Here is a 23131-nt window from a genome sequence, read left to right as displayed (position 1 = left end):
TGCAGCCCACGTCCTCAATTATTTGCTTGACGTATTCCAATCTCTGTCTTTCTCTACAGTTTTTGCCCTCTACAGCTCCCTCTAGTACCATGGAAGTCATTCCCTCATGTCTTAGCAGATGTCCTATCATCCTGTCCCCTCTCTTTATCAGTGTTTTCCACATATTCCTTTCCTCTCCGATTCTGCGTAGAACTTCCTCATTCCTTACCTTATCAGTCCACCTAATTTTCAACATTCGTCTATAGCACCACATCTCAAATGCTTCGATTCTCTTCTGTTCCGGTTTTCCCACAGTCCATGTTTCACTACCATACAACGCTGTGCTGCAGACGTACATCCTCAGAAATTTCTTCTTCAAATTAAGATCGGTATTTGATATTAGTACACTTCTCTTGGCCAGAAGTGCCTTTTTTGTCATAGCGAGTCTGCTTTTGATGTCCTCCTTGCTCCGTCCGTCATTGGTTATTTTACTGCCTAGGTAGCAGAATTCCTTAACTTCATTGACTTCGTGACCATCAATCCTGATGTTAAGTTCCTCGCTGTTCTCATTTCTGCTACTTCTCATTGCCTTCGTCTTTCTCCGATTTACTCTCAAACCATACTGTGTTCATTCCGTTTAGCAGATCATTTAATTCTTCTTCACTTTCACTCAAGATAGCAATGTCATCAGCGAACCGTATCATTGATATCCTTTCACCTTGTATTTTAATTCCACTCCTGAACCTTTCTTTTATTTCCATCATTGCTTCCTCGATGTACAGATTGTAGAGTAGGGGCGAAAGGCTACAGCCTTGTCTTACACCCTTCTTAATACGAGCACTTCGTTCTTGATCGTCTCTCCCTATAGCTTACCCCTACTTTTTTCAGAATCTCGAACAGTTTGCACCATTTTACACTGTCGAACGCTTTTTCCAGGTCGACAAATCCTATGAAAGTATCCTGATTTTTCTTTAGCCTTGCTTCCATTATTAGCCGTAACGTCATAATTGCCTCTCTCGTCCCTTTACTTTTCCTAAAGCCAAACTGATCGTCACCTAGCGCATTCTCAATTTTATTTTCCATTCTTCTGTATATTATTCTTGTAAGCAGCTTCGATACATGAGCTGTTAAGCTGATTGTGCGATAATTCTTGCACTTTTCAGCTCTTGCCGTCTTCGGAATTGTGTGGATGATGCTTTTCCGAAAGTCAGATGGTATATCGCCTGACATATATTCTACACACCAACGTGAATAGTCGTTTTGTTGCCACTTCCCCCAATGATTTTAGAAATTCTGATGGAATGTTATCTATCCCTTCTGCCTTATTTGACCGTAAGTCCTCCAAAGCTCTTTTAAATTCCGATTCTAATGCTGGATCCCCTATCTCTTCTAAATCGACTCCTGTTTCTTCTTCTATCACATCAGACAAATCTTCACCCTCATAGAGGCTTTCAATGTATTCTTTCCACCTATCTGCTCTCTCCTCTGCATTTAACAGTGGAATTCCCGTTGCACTCTTAATGTTACCACCGTTGCTTTTAATGTCACCAAAGGTTGTTTTGACTTTCCTGTATGCTGAGTCCGTCCTTCCGACAATCATATCTTTTTCGATGTCTTCACATTTTTCCTGCAGCCATTTCGTCTTAGCTTTCCTGCACTTCCTATTTATTTCATTCCTCAGCGACTTGTATTTCTGTACTCCTGATTTTCCCGGAACATGTTTGTACTTCCTGCTTTCATCAATCAACTGAAGTATTTCTTCTGTTACCCATGGTTTCTTCGCAGCTACCTTCTTTGTACCTATGTTTTCCTTCCCAACTTCTGTGATGGCCCTTTCTAGAGATGTCCATTCCTCTTCAACTGTACTGCCTACTGCGCTATTCCTTATTGCTGTATCTATAGCGTTAGAGAACTTCAAACGTATCTCGTCATTCCTTAGTACTTCTGTATCTCACTTCCTTGCGTATTGATTCTTCCTGACTAATGTCTTGAACTTCAGCCTACTCTTCATCACTACTATATTGTGGTCTGAGTCTATATCTGCTCCTGGGTACGCCTTACAATCCAGTATCTGATTTCGGAATCTCTGTCTGACCATGATGTAATCTAATTGAAATCTTCCCGTATCTCCCGGCCTTTTCCAAGTATACCTCCTCCTCTTGTGATTCTTGAACAGGGTATTCGCTATTACTAGCTGAAACTTGTTACAGAACTCAATTAGTCTTTCTCCTCTTTCATTCCTTGTCCCAAGCCCATATTCTCCTGTAACCTTTTCTTCTACTCCTTCCCCTACAACTGCATTCCAGTCGCCCATGACTATTAGATTTTCGTCCCCCTTTACATACTGCATTACCCTTTCAATATCCTCATACACTTTCTCTATCTGTTCATCTTCAGCTTGCGACGTCGGCATGTATACCTGAACTGTCGTTGTCGGTGTTGGTCGGCTGTCGATTCTGATTAGAACAACCCGGTCACTGAACTGTTCACAGTAACACACCCTCTGCCCTACCTTCCTATTCATAACGAATCCTACACCTGTTATACCATTTTCTGCTGCTGTTGATATTACCCTGAACTCATCTGACCAGAAATCTTTGTCTTCCTTCCACTTCACTTCACTGACCCCTACTATATCTAGATTGAGCCTTTGCATTTCCCTTTTCAGATTTTCTAGTTTCCCTACCACGTTCAAGCTTCTGACATTCCACGCCCCGACTCGTAGAACGTTATCCTTTCGTTGATTATTCAACCTTTTTCACATGGTAACCTTAGCAGTTAAGTCCCATAAGATTTCACACACATTTGAACATAAAAGCAGGATCTGTGAGCCCCCCCCCCCTCTCTCTCTCTCTCTCCCTCTCTCTCTCTCTCTCTCTCTCTCTCTCTCTCGGTTGTTTTCGATGGCTGTTTCGAAAATGTAAGTGACGCTCTGTAACGTTTAGCAAATAATTACGCTAAATTAATTTCAAAAGCCGTGTTTTAATTAAGACTGTACTTGCCTTTATCATTAATCCCACTTATCAAATTACTATGCCACATTTTAGAAATCTGTGTTCTGTCGGCAACTACTTTAGAAAATTTTTATTTCAGCGTCCCTGAGATCTCCTTTACCGGTCTTTCTTATCAGTATCCGAGCAGCGTAATTACGCAGACTGCCTAATTTTTAGATCGATCTCTGGCCTCTAAACAATGCCTTCGGCCTACGTTCTCGTCGGTCTGATGCTGGTTGGCGGAATGCATAATTTCGTTATCGACAAGTAAAAATTTTCTGTGCACCATTTTATCATTTTAGAAGCTTGCCACCAGTAAAAGCAATAAATTTAATATTACATTCTTTTTTAAATGCCAGTAACATTAAAATTCGATGCTGAGTACGTTCCAGAGCCTGGGAGAATCTTTTAAAACATACACGGCAAGCTTCAAGGAGCTCTCTAATTACGAGAAGTTATACGTAGCGAAACACGCGTACACAATACGTCATCCTCTCCGAGGAACCCAAAAAAAGTTTAACAGATTTAAGGGTGGGACGTAACAGGCGGAGGGAGCAGATGTAGGAGGAATTAAAGATTGCGAACCAGAGCAGGCGGTTTGAGTACGTACTGAATGGACAAACGGAGGACTGTGGCTACAGACTGCCGCACAGCTGTGCTGGTGTACCACGGGTACTCTGAAGTCTGGTGGCAGGTGGCTGACGTCTGCTGAGAGGGAGTTGGAGACTGGACAGCAGGGCTGGCCAAACACGACACTCGCGTTTTGTCGATAGTCTGCAGTGGCCACGTGTCATCTGACCAGTACCGTACGAGTGTAAGCATTACGAGAGAAACTACGAACTGTGTGAGCTGTACGGCCACAACGACAAACTGACGCTCCGCTAGAAGATTTGACAGTTGCATTCTGGCCGAGCGGTTCTAGGCGCTTCAGTCGGGAACCGCCCGACCGCTACGGTCACAAAAATGGTTCAAATGGCTCTGAGCACTATGGGACTCAACTGCTGTGGTTATCAGTCCCCTAGAACTCAGAACTACTTAAACCTAACTAACCTAAGACATCACACACATCCATGCCCGAGGCAGGATTCGAACCTGCGACCGTAGCAGTCGCACGGCTCCGGACTGCGCGCCTAGAACCGCGAGACCACCGCGGCCGGCGCTACGGTCACAGGTTCGAATCCTGCCTCGGGTACGGATGTGTGTGATGTCCTTAGGTTAGTTAGGTGTAAGTAGTTCTACGTTCTAGGGGAGTGATGACGTCAGATGTCAAGTCTCATAGCGCTCAGAGCCATTTGAACCATTTTTGACAATTGCATGAAAGACAGCAGGAAACAGTACCAAATGCTCCCGCCACAGAAACTGCTATTTTGTCTACACGAATCCGCAGTAAAAATTGTCGTAGTATATGTCTGGAAATATAAGCATTTATGTAAACTTGAGACGAAAGCGTCGCCATCTTCATTAATAGAAGATTTCATTAGCCCAAAGAATAAATTGTGTTTTCGACGTTTATTTCTAAGACTGTTTATGTCCATCAAATAATTTTAGCCGCGACACTTATGACATTTGAAGGTGGCTTAGGAAATAATGCTATTCGGCGTCAAAGTTGTTTCGGAGAGCACGGCCTACACGGCAATGAGGAGTGTCTCCTTACTGGTTTGAGGGGAATCATTCTGGTCGACACGCCGCCAGCTTCATGAAGTGACCTAAATCGCTTCCAGAAGTTCGCTGTTAAGAGCGTGACATCCACGAAGAACGTGAAGGCCACTCGTGACGTCAGACTGCCACCCCGTGGCGTGAGTGTACTGTCTTCTGTACGACAAGGCCTTCACATTTAGTGCTGACGCCATCTTCTGAGACCTGCGGAAACCATACTACTGTGTCCAGGGGCTTACTGACCTTACCGTGCCATTGGCCTGAGTATTTTCCATGTTTTCCAGCATTAACATGATTTTCACTATTTGTTTGTGCTTTAAATGGTATCCCATAACAACAGTCAGTTCTAAAGTAAGATGAAAACAATTAGTCGGTCATGTTTTGGAGTTTATGGAGTGATGCTAGTTGCAGAATTTTAATGATGAACGTTATCGGAGAAAACTGGAAGGAACGCCTTTATTTGGAGCTGAAGACAGTGTACGTGGTTCAGTGCCAGGTGGTTCTTTCTCCCTGTACGCACACTACGTGTCCACCTAAGCTGCGCCCCTCTGCCCCTGTGGCTGTGTCCAGACAGGCATCCAGCAGCTCGCGGTGACGAAGACTCTCTGCCGCTCTGGTGTCGAAGGGATTTTTACACGAAATGAGAATAAATGAATCGACGCTGCTATTGTAACGTGGCTGCGTCAACAGCACCCTCCCTACTGCACCACCTCGCCATAACTGATTACCCAACTGTGTTTCAGTTTAATCTTGTATCTCGAGTACTAAATGACAACATATCAGGCCCGAAATCAAGGTGTTAATCGCTATGGATCTTCATACTGATGGATTTTGTCTCTTGTTTACTTGTTCACGTGCAGCAGAAATATGGCAGATATCTTAACACAAAACACACTGCAGGACGATGACGTGAACTCAGGGTGTGGCCACTTCCGAAGCGATCTTGCGGAGGTAGTCTTCTGAAACAAGAAGATACTGCGTACAAAACACCACCCAACACCCCTCTTGCGAGAGGCACTGGAACAGTAGAGGTAGTCCAGTGGTGAGCAAGAAAACAGTGCGAGCCTTTAAACTGCAAATGTCGCACCGCTTACCGCTTTTACTGTCAGCAGAGATGAGTAAGAGACTGGCGCCCTCCGAACAAAGAACGAATAATTGAAAAAGCGTCATGCCGATATCTGTTTCGACATATAGTTCCACATTAGTTCTGCATTTGGATCTCTGAGAGGGGCTGCCAAGGGTGTGCTAACAATGAAAAACAGAGTGTACGGTTCCCCACGACGTGATGTCCTATGTCGGCAGTTTATGCCGCTGAAGTGCTTCTGGGTTTCTGCATCTGTGTGACACAGTAATGAATTAAGGTGCATTGCCGTGCTGGAAGAACAGAAGAACATGTCCCATTGAACTTCTGAGAAGTGCTGCAGAAACAGCAGGATTAATTTTCCACGGTTCACCGTTGCCTCATCAAACACCAGATGTTTCCACAGCTTACGTTTCGCCGAAACATGGTACTCAACTGGTGATGCTTGTCGCTCCACGGCAGAACTGGGCGTGCGTAAGAGTGCGGCGCTGTGTAACCCGGCCAGAGACTGAGTGGGCGCTGTCCACCTGGGAGAACACGCCGAGTTCATGAAGTGCTGGCGGCCTCAGGAGAAGTGGGTGTGTTCTACTCCCTGTGCAGTTCTCCGAGGGCAGTGACGTTTAGGTTAAGACTGTACGTGGGTGCTGTCACTGCCCTGCAAGCTGAGCAACGTTTGGGCACTCCATGATGTTTAACGAGGAAACTGAATAAAGGAGCAGTGTTCTGCTGGAAATCACGTACCCTACCCACACGACTGTAGTTGGTAGTGACCTCAATTTAACCTCGATATGTTGACGAAAGTACATGTTTAAATCCGGAGGTAAACACAATGCATCACCCGATATTGCTAAAAGCGTTGTCTTAAAATTATTTCGAACAATTAGTTCATACGCCCATTCGAATGGCAAACAGTTGTGAATACACACTTGACCTCTTAGCAACAAATAATCACATTAATGAGCGTCAAAACCGATACACGGCTTAGGTAACAGAAGTTTGTCGTAGCTCCGAAATCCCCCAAAATAAACGGAAAACTTATCTATTCAAAGCAGCAGATAAAAATTTGCTTGACGTCTTCCTCAGAGACAATCTCCACCCTTCCAAATTAATACTGCAAGTGTACACCAGATTTGACTTGATTCAAATAAATAGTGTCGACAGAAATTGAGAAATTTATAGCAAATAAATTAACAAGAGGCGGAACTGGGATCGCAAAACAGTTCGGAAGACTGTCGCAGAAACAACGAAGAAAGCAGACCAAATTTAAACGAACGCAAAATTACCACGATTGGCGATATTTTGCATAAGCTCGAAATTTAGCACGGACTTCAGTGTGAGATGTAAAGGCCGTAAATTCTACTAAATACGGAGGAATTACAATTACGAACAACTTAAATTGGAAAGAACACACATAAAACGCTGCGGGGAAGGCAAACCAAAGACTGTGTTTTATTGGCAGAAAACTTGGAAGATGCAACAGATCTACTAAAGAGACTGCCCACACTACGCTTGTGCGTCTTCTTTTGGAGTACTGCTGCACAGTGCGGGACCGTTACCAGATAGGATTAACGGAGGACGTAGAGAAAGTTCAAAGAAGAGAAGCACGTTTTGTACTGCCGAAAAACAGGGCGAAGAGTGTCGTGCAAGTGACACAGGATTTGGAGTGGGCGACATTAAAACAAAGGGCGTTTCTCGTTGCGGCGAGACCTTCTCACGCAATTTCATTCACCAACATTCTACGCCGAATACGAAAATATTCTGTTGACGCCGACCTACTTAAGGAGAAACGATGGAAGGTGGCTACACTGAGCCACAGCGCCAGAGATTGCGCCAAAGAGTATTATTCAGCCGCCTCCACTGGCAGTGCTTGTTGAGAAGTGGTAGTGGAGAGTGCTTGTCGAGAAGTGGGCAGTAGGAGTTCTGATGTAGCCGTGACCAGTTGTGAGCATGTTGTATGCAGTTGTTCTGATGGGCTAGACAGCCGATGCTGTTCGATTGCAGATGTTGTAATGATCAGAGTGTATGTTTCGTCAATATATATGAAGGTAAAGATTTTTTTTTTTTTTTATTTCAAATGTCCTAACTAACAATGTCTCTTGGTCACAGGTTCAGTCAACAAAGCATCTGGCTTGTGTTCATGCATTAGAGTATAATTCTGGTTCCTATGTGCAATCATAGTATTTCTGTTTTTTTTTAATTATTTCAGTGTGAATGGTGCTTAAAATATCTTGTCTTATTGAGGAAGAACCGTGCCAGATGTGTACGTTGAATCACACTTCCATACACAGAACAGTTACACTTGTGTTTTGTTGTTTCGTAGGTTTAATAGTTGCTGGGGACTTAATTAATTAATTGTGTTAACGGAAGTTTTCTTTCATTCTTTGTTGTTATTCTATGCAGTCAGATTGCGTACTGATACCAGTCAGGGCCAACCGGTCACGAGACTGAGTAACCGGACAGTCAGGGACGAAAACTAAAATTATTTGCATTCTATTTAATTAAGCCCCCATGCACGTGGCGACCGTTGCTTCGGATCGTCCCTTGGAATCTTCTGATAGTAAAAATAGCAGACAGTAGTATTGTTGTAGTAATTTGTAGTAATAGAATATTGCATGTGTAGATTTGGTAATTGAACATTTGCAGTTGTCTTGTCTTTCTTCTAATGGTATTTTTGCAGAATTTAATTTTTGATGTCTTGTATACGCGTTTGACAATTTTGTGCAAATATGAAGATTTCAATTGTTCGTTAATCGTGTTTGAGGGAAGCATTTCGTGTGAATGGTATTGTTGGTGATAAAGTGTCATAGTGTGTGTAATTTTAGTATAGTGACAAGTTTTGTATGTTTTGTAAATGACTACGCGATCGATGAAAAAGGCAAAAATGATGGATAGTGAGAATGATGAAATTGTTAACATGGCGAACTCGCCAACACAGGAGAACAGTATGATGAATAATGAAGTAGAAAACAATTTAATAAGCAGGGAAAATAGTCCAGAACCAGTTCAAAACTTTTCACAATTAAAGAATTTTCAGAATACGAGATTAACGACAGAAGATTCTGGAATGGAATCGAACACAGATAGCTTTACAGCTATGACGAAGAAAGCTGGTTTAGCGGGATATGTTAGGGGCAAAAAGAATTTCGAACCAGTTAATATGGAGTAGTTGATGGGTGCTATATTAAATTTGGGATCACGGATGGGAAAAATGGAAACACAGTTAAGATCTGAATTAAAAACTTTGGGATCACAGTTACGACCTGAATTTAAAACAGAGATGGGAACTTTGGAAACACGGTTAGACTCACTGGGATCACAGTTAAGATCTGAATTAAAAACAGAGATGGGAACACTGGCAACACGGTTAGGCTCACGAATAGGGACATGTTTCAAATACATGAAAGATGAATCAAAGAAAGAAATTAGAGAAGAAGTACAACCGACTTTGAATGCTCACAATAATAGATTAATTTCAATAGAAATCAGACAAAAGGAACAGGATAGAGAACAGGAAGAAAAAGATCGCGCGATAGTACAAAAATTTTCAGAGTTAGATTTGCAACGTGCACACGATAAGGAAGAAATGCTTGAAAGAATCGAGGAATCCGTACCAAATGACAGAATAAATAACCTTACACAACAATATGAACAGTTAATTACTGAATGTGTCAATAATGAAACCCGAGTCACGACACTTACGGAAGAAGTAAATAAACAGAAAGAAAAAATAAGTGACTTATCGGAAAGAGTTGAGGAGATTTCAGATAAATTGACAAATCTTAGTTTACATGGGGACAGAGATTCGGATGATACAGCTCCATTGCCATTTGCAGAAACCGAAGAGTACCAGAACATAAATAAACATGTTGAAAATCAGGGAAAATTTAATGAACGCGTTAAAAGGGAATTTGAGACATTACAAAAGCAAGTCAAACAAATTGAAGGTGAAATCGTAGGAAAAGACTGCAGAAGAAATTTAGAATTACAGATAGCTGAGGGCTTTGAAGAAAATAATTTATTTCATTTACGAGATGCAACAAGAGAGCGCCAGGTGCGCGAACTTGACAATAATCGACATTGGGACTGGGACAGACGTGGTAGGTCTTTGTCGCCACGAGGAGAAAACTTTGACTATAAACACTTCTTAACTGTTCGGAAATTTAAGATCTTTCGCAATTCTAAGAACGATATACATCCATGTTCATGGTTAGATCAATTTATGTACGCACTTCCACCAAATTGGCCACTAAGTCACAAACTGGAATTTATGTGCGGCTATTTAAGTCCTCAGGGGATTCACTACACTAAGTGAATATGTGCCGTAGCGTGCACAGGGCCCCGAGCTGTAGTAGTGCTATTTCCCTTTTAGTTTTCTGCACTGCTGTCTACTCTTTTACTATTCTTTGTATCTATCAAAACAACTCTCTGACTATCAATCTATCTAGAGAAACGGTAAAAAATAACCGGATATGACTATTTTACCCAAAAGTAATTTCGGAAATTACCATTTGGACTTACTGTATCTTCAGCAGCATTCATTCGTAGTTTAAACGAAATTTTACCTGTTTATCTTCGTGACAATATTACTTCATATGTTGACGATATTCTTATTGCTAAACGTTCTTGAAGTGAGCATAACAAAATTTTGGATTCATTATTACGTATTTTTGCAAGAGTTGGCATTACAGCGAACTTGAAAAAATCTTAATTTGGTCGTTCTCAGGTGAAATTTCTTGGTCATATTATTTCTACAGACTGTATTCTTCCTGATCCAGAGAAACTAGACGCTATTCGTAATTATGCTGTTCCTACTACAAAACGTGATGTTCGTAGTTTCCTTGGTGTCTGTAATTTTCTCAGAAGCTTTGTTACATTGGACAATTTGGCCACACCTCGTTTATGTGAACTATCCGGAAAGAAATCTAATTGGTATTGGGATGAGGAAGCTCAATCAGAATTTGGACAACTTCGTGATGCTTTAGTTGCTGCTCCACTTCTGTCACATCCGGATTTATCCAAAGATTTTTGTTTGGGGACGGACTCATCATACAAAGGCCTAGGTGCACACTTATTTCAAGAGATAGAAGAAAACGGCGTTGTAGTACAGAAAACTATTGCATTTGGAAGTAGTGTCCTCTCTAAATCAGAAAAGAATTATTCGATTACGGAACTTGAGGCTTTGGCTGTTGTATGGGCTTTCACAAAATTTCGCACATTTTTGTTTGGCTGACGTACTAAGGTTTACACCGATCATCGAGCTCTGGAATTTCTTATGTCAACAAAATTAACTCATGGAAGATTGTCACGATGGGCGCTGTATCTACAGGAATTTGATTTTAGTATTGTTTACATACAGGGTTCTTCAAATATTATTGCTGATGCTTTATCACGTGCACCTATGGGTTTGAAACAAAGTGCTGAAGAGGACTGCAAAGAAAACAATTATTGTTTGATGTATATTCAAGGTGTTGCGTTCGAAAATTTTATTTCGTCTTCGCTCCAGGACATCGCTAAGGAGCAAAACAAGGATCCAATCTGGAAGGACATTAAAGAGAAGTGGAGGAGAAAGGAAAGCGTAGCGATCAGACAGTATTATTTAGTTCGCAATGATATTCTTTTTAAACGAAAATCGGTCGACAACTTTGTTTGGTTAGTTTGTATTCCTGATGAATGGGTTAACAAATTGATTTGGTACCCACATTTCAGTTATGCACACTTTGGTCCCAGAAAATGCTTTCATAAATTACGAGAAAATTGCTACTTCAGTAATATGGAAAAATGTATTCGATCTGTTCTTGCCAAATGCAAATTATGTCAAAAGGCTAAGCCGCCAACAGTTTCTCACAGAGCACCGTTGTTTCCTATCATTCCAGCGAAATTAAAGGACATGGCTGCAGTCGATTTGTTCGGTCCAGTGGTTCGTTCTACTAATGGTTTTGCGTACATTTTGGTAGTAGTGGAACTGACATCAAAATATGTGTGTTTTACACCTTTACGCAAAGCAACAGCTCGATCAGTATCTTATGCTTTCATCAAACATTTTCTTAAAGAAGTGGGTCATATTGATAAGGTTATATCAGATAATGGATCACAGTTTCACTCTAAAATTTGGCTTCATACTCTACGGCGTCGTAAGATTAAACCAATCTTCATTTCACTTTTTCACCCTCAATCTAACGCTTCAGAGAGATGGATGAAGGAAATCAATAAATTGTGTCGTCTTTATTGTCATCAGAATCACAGAACTTGGGATCAGTATCTTCATATTTTTCAAAACATTCTGAATGAACTCCCTAATGATTCAACTTCTTTACCGCCTATATTGATATTAAAAAATAAAGCACCAACAAATCGCATTTCTGAAATCGTTCCTTTTCCACCTACTCGAAAACTGCGACATTCTGAAGTTCTCAACCTGGCTCTACGAAATATTGCATCTGCGGCTGCTAGAAGAGAGAAATCAGCTAAACGTCCTGGTCGTTTAAAAACCTTGTCAGTTGGTCAAAAGGTGTTAATTAAGTCTCACCGTTTGTCTCATAAAAGAAAAGGCTTGTGTCGCAAATTTTTCTGCTTTATAACGGTCCATATAGAGTTCGCAAAATTATTCATGATAACACTGTCGAAGTAGAAACTCTCAAATCTCGACGCTCTAAGGGAATACATCATATATCTAACGTTAAAATTGTTGTGGAATGACATACTTTTGAGAAACTAACAGTTGCATGTAAACACGCAGAGAGTACAAGGATACCGCGCCGTGTTCCGGCGGCGCCACATACTCAAAGCAACAGTCAAGTCTGCGCGCCGCACAAGGCAGTCGTTGACCGCAAACAATTACTTCCTACGTCACGCGCCTACAGCTGATCGAGCGCTCAGTGCGAATGCACTGACAGCCGTAAACAAATACACAGTCTAATTTCTCTGGTTAAATTCAGTATAAAGCTATAGTGACTTGATAAATTATGTTATTAACGTTCAGTATTTTTCAGGATACGGTTGTATAAAATATTTAAGATCTTCAGGTAAATTCTGTGTGTGTCCGACGTTAAGAGGACTTGCTATCGAGAAAATTTCAGGAAGAATGTCATTTCGAAGAAGAAAGTAATAGACTAAAAAGGTAACTATTAATTCAGTTTATTTTTCAGGTAACATATTTCCACTTAGGTACGTACTTTAGGCGTAATTTGCTGCTCGCGATTATGTGATTTATACTTTGTGCTAAATTTTATGTTCTATGAATTTACTTGTGAAGCGACGTGCTTGCGTACATTTGCTGATGTTGACAACGTTTTATTAATGAACAGGGTTATTACTTGTGTATATTATGCCTCGCTTGGCTGCTCTGCTTTTTCACTGATGTCACATTTTCTTAAATTATGTGTCTGCTGTGCTTATTTATTTAAATTATAATTGTCACCTGATTAGTTGTGCTGATATGGTTATGTATGTAAGTTATACTTTGTGATTTATCTGCTTGGGCCTTCATGTTTACTTATTAAGATTACATATGAACATTTATTTGCTTATGCTGATATGATGCTAATGACCTGTTTATTATGTGAGATATATATTTGCTGCATTGCGTATGGATTGCATATTTACACATTTCTGCTTTGTTGTCATAACTATTCTTTAATTTGGTATATAGAAATGCTGATGTACAGTATACGAACATAGAGTTTAGGTCACACTATGGTATTAATTATAGATTGTTCGCTTGGCAGAGCCTCGTTGTAGGGATTGTGCTGCATCCACTTGTTGACATTCTGTTCTCTACTGGTATATTTACTCGCTATTGCATGTTTTGCTTACGCTTAGTGCCTTATATTTTAAGATAAGAAAATGAACTGCTATAATTCTACGAACGACATTGGTACAAGAAACTTCATGAACTTACATGAGCTGGAGGTTTTATGGAAGCTGTATAAATTTATGCTAATAGAAAAGAAGCTAACGACATGAAATACCAACACTAGGTTTAGACCATTGACAGTTATTACACTGCATTCTTCGTGAGCAATTAAAATAGTGAGTGACACTTGACGCAAGAAATACTCCACATGTTTGCTTCTGTTTTGCCATGATTCTTGAAGTGGTGTACACACTGTGAAATATTACGATTTATTCACTCAAAGTCTTATGTGATCTTTCATACTACGTACTCGCACCTACTTACTGAAAGTTATTCAAACTGAAGGCTGTTAGAGGTCATGTATGCATTTCTTTTATTTTATGATGGACAAGGTAACCAAAATGTATTTTGTAATTCATAATGAGTAGAAGATTTGGCTCAGGTGGACTACACAGAGATTGTGTGTGGACATTGTGTCTTCGGATTGCATGGGATGATAAATTGAAGTTTGCACTAGGATTTTGTCTGCACTTGTTCGAGGAGACTGACTAGAGGAAAGAGTTGTTATGGAAGTGAAATGATATTGGTAATAACGTTTATATGTATCGACGTATTGAAGAGGTATTATTGCGGTATTGAGATTGTGTGAAGTTGATGATTATTGGAGTTTTGGTGGACAAGAGGTAAGGTAAATGATATTAATGATAAGGTTTATGCGTATCGACGTAAGAGGTATTATTGAAGTATTAAGATTATGTGATCCTGATGATTATTGGAGTTTTGGTGGTTAAGAGGTGAAGTAAGTGAGGAGCATTTTTTTTTGTTGGTCTATATGGAACAAGGAGGATGAAGATGGCAGACTAGAACACTCAAGTGGAAAGAAGATTGCATATCTTGGCACACTGACAGTTGTTCAGCAACCGTACATTTTGATTTGGCTTGGCAAACATTGGTCTTGACATGATGACTACGACGTTGACTAACTATTATTGACTGTTATACATTGCTGCCACTATACTTGATACACAAGTTGAACATAAAATTTTGGACAGAATTGCATTTACACAGTTAACACTATTCAATTACACAGTAGTACTTAATGTGGATGAAAGATGAGTGAGTGTGTTTTGTGTGTTTTCCTTTCCTAATCCTAAATAATTGGTACCGGCCTATCTCCTAAATATTATTTTACTTGTTTGTTGTGGCTTGCACTGACACCCATATATATTAAAGGTTTACTGATATTTGTGTATTTGTAATATTTAATATGACAATTATCTGATATCATTTGTGTGTTTATTATAATTTGTATGTTTAGTGTAAGAGCATTGATAATAATTTTGTAAAAGCAATTGTGTGTGCATTAAAACTGTTGTTTGTACTTGCACCTATCATCATTCACGGGTGCCACTTGGAGATGTTTAATTTCTGCTGAGAAACTCTGATGAACTGTCTAATTAGTGATAGTGACTATTATGGTCTGTTACCTGCACTTGTTCAACATGATGGGTGCCACTAGGAGATGTTTAATTTCTGCTGATGAACTCTGATGAACTGTCTAATTAGTGATAGTGAATATTATGGACTGTTACATGCACTTGTTCAACATGATGGGTGCCACTAGGAGATGTTTAATTTCTGCTGATGAACTCTGATGAACTGTCTAATTAGTGATAGTGAATATTATGGACTGTTACATGCACTTGTTCAACATGATGGGTGCCACTAGGAGATGTTTAATTTCTGCTGATGAACTCTGATGAACTGTCTAATTAGTGATAGTGAATATTATGGACTGTTACCTGCACCAGTTCAACATTGCTGGGTGCCACTGATGGAACTGTTTCTACTGACATAATGTCACTTGTTGGTGTCTGCACCTGCTCAACTTTGCTGGGTGCCACTGGTGGAACTGCTTCTACTGAAATGATGTCACTTGTTGGTGTCTGCACCTGTTCAACATTGCTGGGTGCCACTGATGGGCTGCTTCTACTGAGATAATGTCACTTGTTGGTGTCTGCACCTGTTCAACATTGCTGGGTGCCACTGATGAAACTGCTTCTACTGACGTAATGTCACTTGTTGGTGTCTGCATCTGTTCAACATTTTTCGGTGCCACTGTTGAAGCTGTTTAAATACTGCTGATGAAATGTTATGAGACTGCTATTTGCACCTGTTGATCATTGCTGGGTGTTACTGTTGGAACTGTCAACTGCTCTGAGGAGTCCTACTTGTTTATTGAACTACTGAAAGGATTTTATGTGAATATTTGTATAAACTGATTTTTTGGGTGTTTACTGTTTATGAGATGTTATGAGACTCTTACCTGCACCTATTCGTCATTGCTAACGCTATTGATTGAATTGTTTAACCACATGATACTTGTGTAAACTATTATGTAAAATCATATGTATGCAAGCATTTGTATCACTTACTGTATTTTATATATTAGGTTAGTGAAGGGTCAGTGCAAAGCCGAAATTTATTTAGTTATGTGATATTTACTTATTAATATTCCTTTTTAATTGCTGTCTGTATTTTTTGGACGAATTTGGTGGTATTTTCACCACCAATGCTGGCAAAAATACCATCAAATTCAGCCCGTGGAGGAGGGGCATATGAAAGGTGGCTACACTGAGTCACAGCGCCAGAGATTGCGCCAAAGAGTATTATTCAGCCGCCTCCACTGGCAGTGCTTGTTGAGAAGTGGTAGTGGAGAGTGCTTGTCGAGAAGTGGGCAGTAGGAGTTCTGATGTAGCCGTGACCAGTTGTGAGCATGTTGTATGCAGTTGTTCTGATGGGCTAGACAGCCGATGCTGTTCGATTGCAGATGTTGTAATGATCAGAGCGTATGTTTCGTCAATATATATGAAGGTAAAGAAAATTTTTTTTATTTCAAATGTCCTAACTAACAATGACTCTTGGTCACAGGTTCAGTCAACAAAGCATCTGGCTTGTGTTCATGTATTAGAGTGTAATTCTGGTTCCTATGTGCAATCATAGTATTTCTGTTTTTTTTAATTATTTCAGTGTAAATGGTGCTTAAAATATCTTGTCTTATTGAGGAAGAACCGTGCCAGATGCGTACGTTGAATCACACTTCCATACACAGAACAGTTACACGTGTGTTTTGTTGTTTCGTAGGTTTTATAGTTGCTGGGGACTTAATTAATTAATTGTGTTAACGGAAGTTTTCTTTCATTCTTTGTTGTTATTCTATGCAGTCAGATTGCGTACTAATATTAGTCAGGGCCAACCGGTTACGAGACTGAGTAACCGGACAGTCAGCGACGAAAATTAAAATTATTCTATTTAATTAAGCCCCGATGCAACGATCATCATAATAAAATAAGGGAAATCAGAGATTGCACGGAAAGATACAGGGTGTTTCAAAAATGACCAGTATATTTGAAATGGCAATAAAAACTAAACGAGCAGCGATAGAAATACACCGTTTGTTGCAATATGCTTGGGACAACAGTACATTTTCAGGCAGACAAACTTTCGAAATTACAGTAGTTACAATTTTCAACAACAGATGGCGCTGCGGTCTGGGAAACTCTATAGTACGATATTTTTCACATATCCACCATGCGTAGCAATAATATGGCGTAGTCTCTGAATGAAATTACCCGAAACCTTTGACAACGTGTCTGGCGGAATGGCTTCACATGCAGATGAGATGTACTGCTTCAGCTGTTCAATTCTTTCTGGATTCTCGCGGTACACCTGGTCTTTCAAGTGTCCCCACAGAAAGAAGTCACAGGGGTTCATGTCTGGCGAATAGGGAGGCCAATCCACGCCGCCTCCTGTATGTTTCGGATAGCCCAAAGCAATCACACGATCATCGAAATATTCATTCAGGAAATTAAAGACGTCGGCCGTGCGATGTGGCCGGGCACCATCTTGCATAAACCACGACGTGTTCGCAGTGTCGTCTAAGGCAGTTTGTACCGCCACAAATTCACGAAGAATGTCCAGAGAGCGTGATGCAGTAATCGTTTCGGATCTGAAAAATGGGCCAATGATTCCTTTGGAAGAAATGGCGGCCCAGACCAGTACTTTTTGAGGATGCAGGGACGATGGGACTGCAACATGGGGCTTTTCGGTTCCCCATATGCGCCAGTTCTGTTTATTGACGAAGCCGTCCAGGTAAAAATAAGCTTCGTCAGTAAACCAAATGCATATCGCCGTCATCAATCCTGTGCACTATATCGTTAGCGAATGTCTCTCGTGCAGCAATGGTAGCGGCGCTGAGGGGTTGCCGCATTTGAATTTTGTATGGATAGAGGTGTAAACTCTGGCGCATGAGACGATACGTGGACGTTGGCGTCATTTGGACCGCAGCTGCAACACGGCGAACGGAAACCCGAGGCCGCTGTTGGATCACCTGCTGCACTAGCTGCGCGTTGCCCTCTGTGGTTGCCGTACGCGGTCACCCTACCTTTCCAGCACGTTCATCCGTCACGTTCCCAGTCCGTTGAAATTTTTCAAACAGATCCTTTATTGTATCGCTTTTCGGTCCTTTGGTTACACTAAACCTCGGTTGAAACCTTCGTCTTGTTGCAACAACACTGTGTTCTAGGCGGTGGAATTCCAACACCAGAAAAATCCTCTGTTCTAAGGAATAAACCATGTTGTCTACAGCACACTTGCACGTTGTGAACAGCACACGCTTACAGCAGAAAGACGACGTACAGAATGGCGCACCCACAGACTGCGTTGTCTTCTATATCTTTCACATCACTTGCAGCGCCATCTGTTGTTGAAAATTGTAACTACTGTAATTTCGAAAGTTTGTCCGCCTGAAAATGTACTGTTGTCCCAAGCATATTGCAACAAACGGTGTATTTCTATCGCTGCTCGTTTAGTTTTCATTGCCGTTTCAAATATACCGGTCATTTTTGAAACACCCTGTATAAGCGCTAGTTTTTAGGCGCTCTGTTCGAGAGTCGAATAATAGAGGATTAGTGCGAATGTGGTTCAATGAACCCTCTGCCAGGCACTTTCCAGGTGATTTATCTAGCAAGTTTTATTGATCCATTACGAAACAGGTGGGGGTATCTTGGGCTGGAATTTGACACAACGTGACATAGCAGTGTGCCCCTGTGTGTCACGGCCAGGTGAGGTGAGGTGAGGTACGTCAGTGGTAGTGGAGCTGTATAAGACAGTGTACGTGATGCACGTGGTCTTGCTGGTACGTAACGTAATTACAGAGTTGCAGAGGCAATAGGAGACTGGGTTGGGTTCCTCCTCAACATTTCAGTTTATCCACAACAAACGAAAACGATTAATTTATGTCATAACTCCCCTAAACATGAACGACAAAATGGGTAACGTTCAGTATGCTGCTGATAACGAAGCCGGGCTCCTCATGGAGGGATGGAGCTGTGTAACACTCGTGGTGAGTAACGAAACTCTGCCTCCACCCTTTGGTCAAACATCTGTCGTGCTGTACACGAGGTGGCAGACCGTGTTGGACGACCCCTGGACACTGCTGTGGCAGCTCAGCACGGTTACCCTGTCCAGCAGACGTAAAGTTTCTGCGCGAGCGCCACAGGACAGTGCTGTAGTGACGAGTGAGGCGATGTCCGTTTGAAAGAAATCCCGCCCTTACGACAGGTCGGCTGCACAATGGGGAACGCGTTCCCTGCAGCCACGAGTCTGCCATAACCACCCACTCGGCACACACTGTTTATTTTACAATTCAGTTCGCCACCATACCAATACTGAAGCTGTTCCAGTGCGCCACTGTAAAAGAAAAGGAGGAGAAGAGCCTAATGGCGCAGTAACAGAGCGTTGTCCTGCTGGAAGTTATGTTCTGATAATGTCATCAGAACAATACCGAAATTGAGTGTATCATGCATGCTCTCATGCTCCCCATAACATCGTAAAGACATATCTTGGTCTTGTACATCACAACCGTAAGAGCTGAGGGGCATCTTGGAGAGTGGTAAGAAACTGAGAAGCATTGCCCATTTGAAAGGTTGTATCACAAAGATGTACGAACGACAATAAATTGAGTAGCATGTATGCAGTAATTCAGTGCTACTTCAGAATAAAGATGAAGTTAATTCAGTTTACTGTATGGATGGAGAAGGGAGCTAGACAGGATAGAGGCTGTGTGGGGATTCTTTGGGGGCCTTTCAATTATTAGGTCCTAAAAGAAAGTTTATATCTTGTTCAGAACAGGAATGGGCTTAAGTTTCTGCAGTCTTTAGCCAGTCTCGTTAATTTCGGTGTCGGGACAAAATCTGGGAGGAAGGCAGCAGGATGGGGGTCAGACCCAGGGGCGGCGCCTCCCACGTCCCCCACGCCCTCCACTCCCCCATGCCCCCCTCACCCCCCATGCCCCCCACGCCCCCCCACCCCCCCTCACCCACCACGCTGCCCACACCCACCAGCCCCACGCCCCCACACCCCCCTCGACCCCCACGCCCTCATGCCCCCCATGCCACCTCACCCCCACGACCCCGCGCCACCTCTCCCCCCACGCCCCCCTCATCCCCCACGCCCCCCTCACCCCCCATGCCCGTCACGCCCCCCACGCCCCCAGATGGGAGCCGGGGGCCGGGACGTGGCGGCAGTGTCTGCAGCGGGTCACACTCCACAGTGGCAAAGGAATGTCTGCCCAAGTGCGTACCACTGTCAGTCATTGACGCTTGTCTTATGCATAAACACAAGTACAATACGCCCCTCTGACACCATAAGAGCACATTGCCGATAATGTCACTCCTATGGAAGTAATTTAGTTTTGACCGTGATCGAGCGCAACAAAAGAGGTATCAGGCTATTTGTCACTAAACGAAAGATCACATTTTGTTAGACACCAGTAGCCGAAATAGCCGGAATCTAACTAGTGTTATGGTAGTTAATACTGCAGTAATCTCTAATGCAGTAAATGAAAAGAAAGGTCTGCAGCCTAACCAGGCAAAGTGGAACTAAGTGATTACACTGATCATTAACGACTGTATGTGACTTTACTTGGTACGAAAACCTGTATCGCAAACAGGACACGAAACAGTAGCACAATGTAGCAAGCCTTCGAACGGAGGTTTGCCCTGAACAACAAATATAGAATCTCAAAATATTTTGGCAGCAAAATGATTCTCACTATCTCTTAACATCTCTATTTAAAGTGAGAAGGCTAATGTTCACTAATCAAAATCATTTACCGATGGATTAACTCAACAAATATGCACGTGAGGAGCTTTATCTGATTAACTATTTAGAAACACTGATACAGAAAAGCTCTGTTAACTGAAATGGTTATTATACGGTTCCTTCGGTGGCATTTCTTTGTATTAAATAGACAACAATAAAACAAGAGGTCCTTGAATATGTTACAGTATGAACAGTTGTAGCCGCTCACCCTTTAAACAAAGAAATGCTATTAAAATGATTGCTGCACTTTATAAGTACATTTAAAATATAAACACTGAATAGTTTCCGGCCCACCATGCTAAAAGTAAAAGTTTACATACGCTATGGATAAACCAAATCTACAATCACTATTTTAATAATTCAGAGTTTAAAGAGGAAATAGATTTGAATATTACACGCAGAGATTAATTACAGTGCGATAAATCGACAAGAAATACTAATAAATATTTACACAGGTGCTTAACCGAAGAAAAAGGTGACACAGAAGTTAGAGTAAGCCCAAAAAGCCAAAGATATTACATGATGTAGGTGTAGTCGATATTGCACAAAAGTGTTAAAAGTGCCTCTCCTGCTCTGCACTAAGGCCAGAATGAAATGCATGGAGCATTAAGGAGTCTATTAAAAGTTAAAAACTAAAAAAAAAAAAAAAATTAAATAGCAATCAGACTGGCTAGGCGACCTGCACGTTACAGTACCCCAAAACTCACCACGCCGTAGATGTCTGGGGGAATGCAGTTTGTACGGAGATCAGTGACTGAAGCGGAGCTGTGCTGCAGGAACGTAACGTCCCATTCATGTTACGGGGAGAGCAGCAAACCCTACCTACACACCACAGCATCCCTTCACGATACTCCAGCGGTTACTCTAGGCTGTGGTACACCAGAAGATGAGAAACTGTATTTTGCTGAGGTGACATAAGGAAATGGCTCTGAGCACTATGGGACTTAACATCTATGGTCATCAGTCTCCTAGAACTTAGAACTACTTAAACCTAACTAACCTAAGGACAGCACACAACACCCAGCCATCACGAGGCAGAGAAAATCCCTGACCCCGCCGGGAATCGAACCCGGGAACCCGGGCGTGGGAAGCGAGAACGCTACCACACGGCCACGAGATGCGGGCTGACATAAGGAAAGTCTTGGAAGCTACCAATATGTAACGGAACAAGTGAATGAGGGGTGTGTCAACACTACTCCAGCTAAGAATATGCAAGATTACTACTGATGATTTCTATGTTACACATTTAATGTTTTAATTTTATTGTTTGGCCTTTGAACGCCACAACAATTTGTACAGTTGTCATGTAGAGCTTCCCAAAAGCCACATAAATGAGTTACATAAATTTTTTTTCTTGATCTACTTATTATGTCAAATCAAGTATTTATATATATATGTAAAACCGCTAAAGGAACGTTCATGTGAGATTACCTTACAAATGTTATGGGACAGAAACTCGGCTTATATTATGTAACTTTGGATTGGTGCCAATAATGTAACTTTCACAAAATTTAATGTATCCTTCAACCTCTGATCCAATTATCACCAATTGATGAGACTTTCCTACATCCTACCCATCTTCATGGAGGGTAAAAATCATAGGGGGAGACCAAGAGATGAATACACTAAGCAGATTCAGAAGGATGTAGGTTGCAGTAGGTACTGGGAGATGAAGAAGCTTGCACAGGATAGAGTAGCATGGAGAGCTGCATCAAACCAGTCTCAGGACTGAAGACCACAACAACAACAACACCCATCCTCATGGTCATGGAGCACACTGTTTGGATTTTTTTGCACTAATTCTGCGTTGATGTACAGATTATGGATTCTACAAGAACGTGGAGTTGACATACGAAGCGGTCCACCATACTGACCAACAGAGATGTCTTTATGGGACTGCTGCTTGGTGTACTACCAAAAAGGCAACAATTTTAATACTAAATTTCAATGTCTTGGCTACACTGATAAATGCTTCAGAAAAGAGACCTTCAGATTGTCGCACCCGGTGTTGTGCTTCTGTGAAAAGATACGGACTTTTCAATGCAGCTATATGCTGCAACCATGATGCTATCCATTCCCTTCCTCACCTTCTTATAAAAGAAACTGAAGACTTATACAGTGCATCTGCACTTTATCTGGTTCTTAATATTGATAACTACCTTTGTATGTTCAGTACTTTTACAATTTGTCAGTGATTTCATATATACTCTGTAACTATCTAAAACATATGTACAGGGTTATTACAAATGATTGAAGCGATTTCACAGCTCTACAATAACTTTATTATTTGAGATATTTTCACAATGCTTTGCACACACATACAAAAACTCAAAAAGTTTATTTAGGCATTCACAAATGTTCGATATGTGCCCCTTTAGTGATTCGGCAGACATCAAGCCGATAATC

At 41.5% G+C, this 23131-nt stretch overlaps 1 protein-coding gene across 1 annotated transcript in view; it reads right to left on the bottom strand.

Annotated features, from left to right (window-relative positions):
- LOC124719701 (ankyrin repeat domain-containing protein 2B-like) overlaps nucleotides 1-20217 on the bottom strand; it is an 82415-nt gene extending 62198 nt beyond the window's left edge. Inside the window, exon 1 of the mRNA XM_047244907.1 lies at nucleotides 20025-20217. Within this exon, the coding sequence (XP_047100863.1) occupies nucleotides 20025-20217 (193 nt within the window). The remainder of the gene's footprint in view (nucleotides 1-20024) is intronic.
- Between the last annotated feature and the right edge of the window lie 2914 nt (nucleotides 20218-23131).

The sequence above is a fragment of the Schistocerca piceifrons genome, chromosome 11 (genome assembly GCF_021461385.2).
Source record: "Schistocerca piceifrons isolate TAMUIC-IGC-003096 chromosome 11, iqSchPice1.1, whole genome shotgun sequence".
NCBI lineage: Eukaryota > Metazoa > Arthropoda > Insecta > Orthoptera > Acrididae > Schistocerca > Schistocerca piceifrons.
Note: the sequence above shows the minus strand (reverse complement) of the source record. Positions and strands in the feature narration are given on the sequence as shown.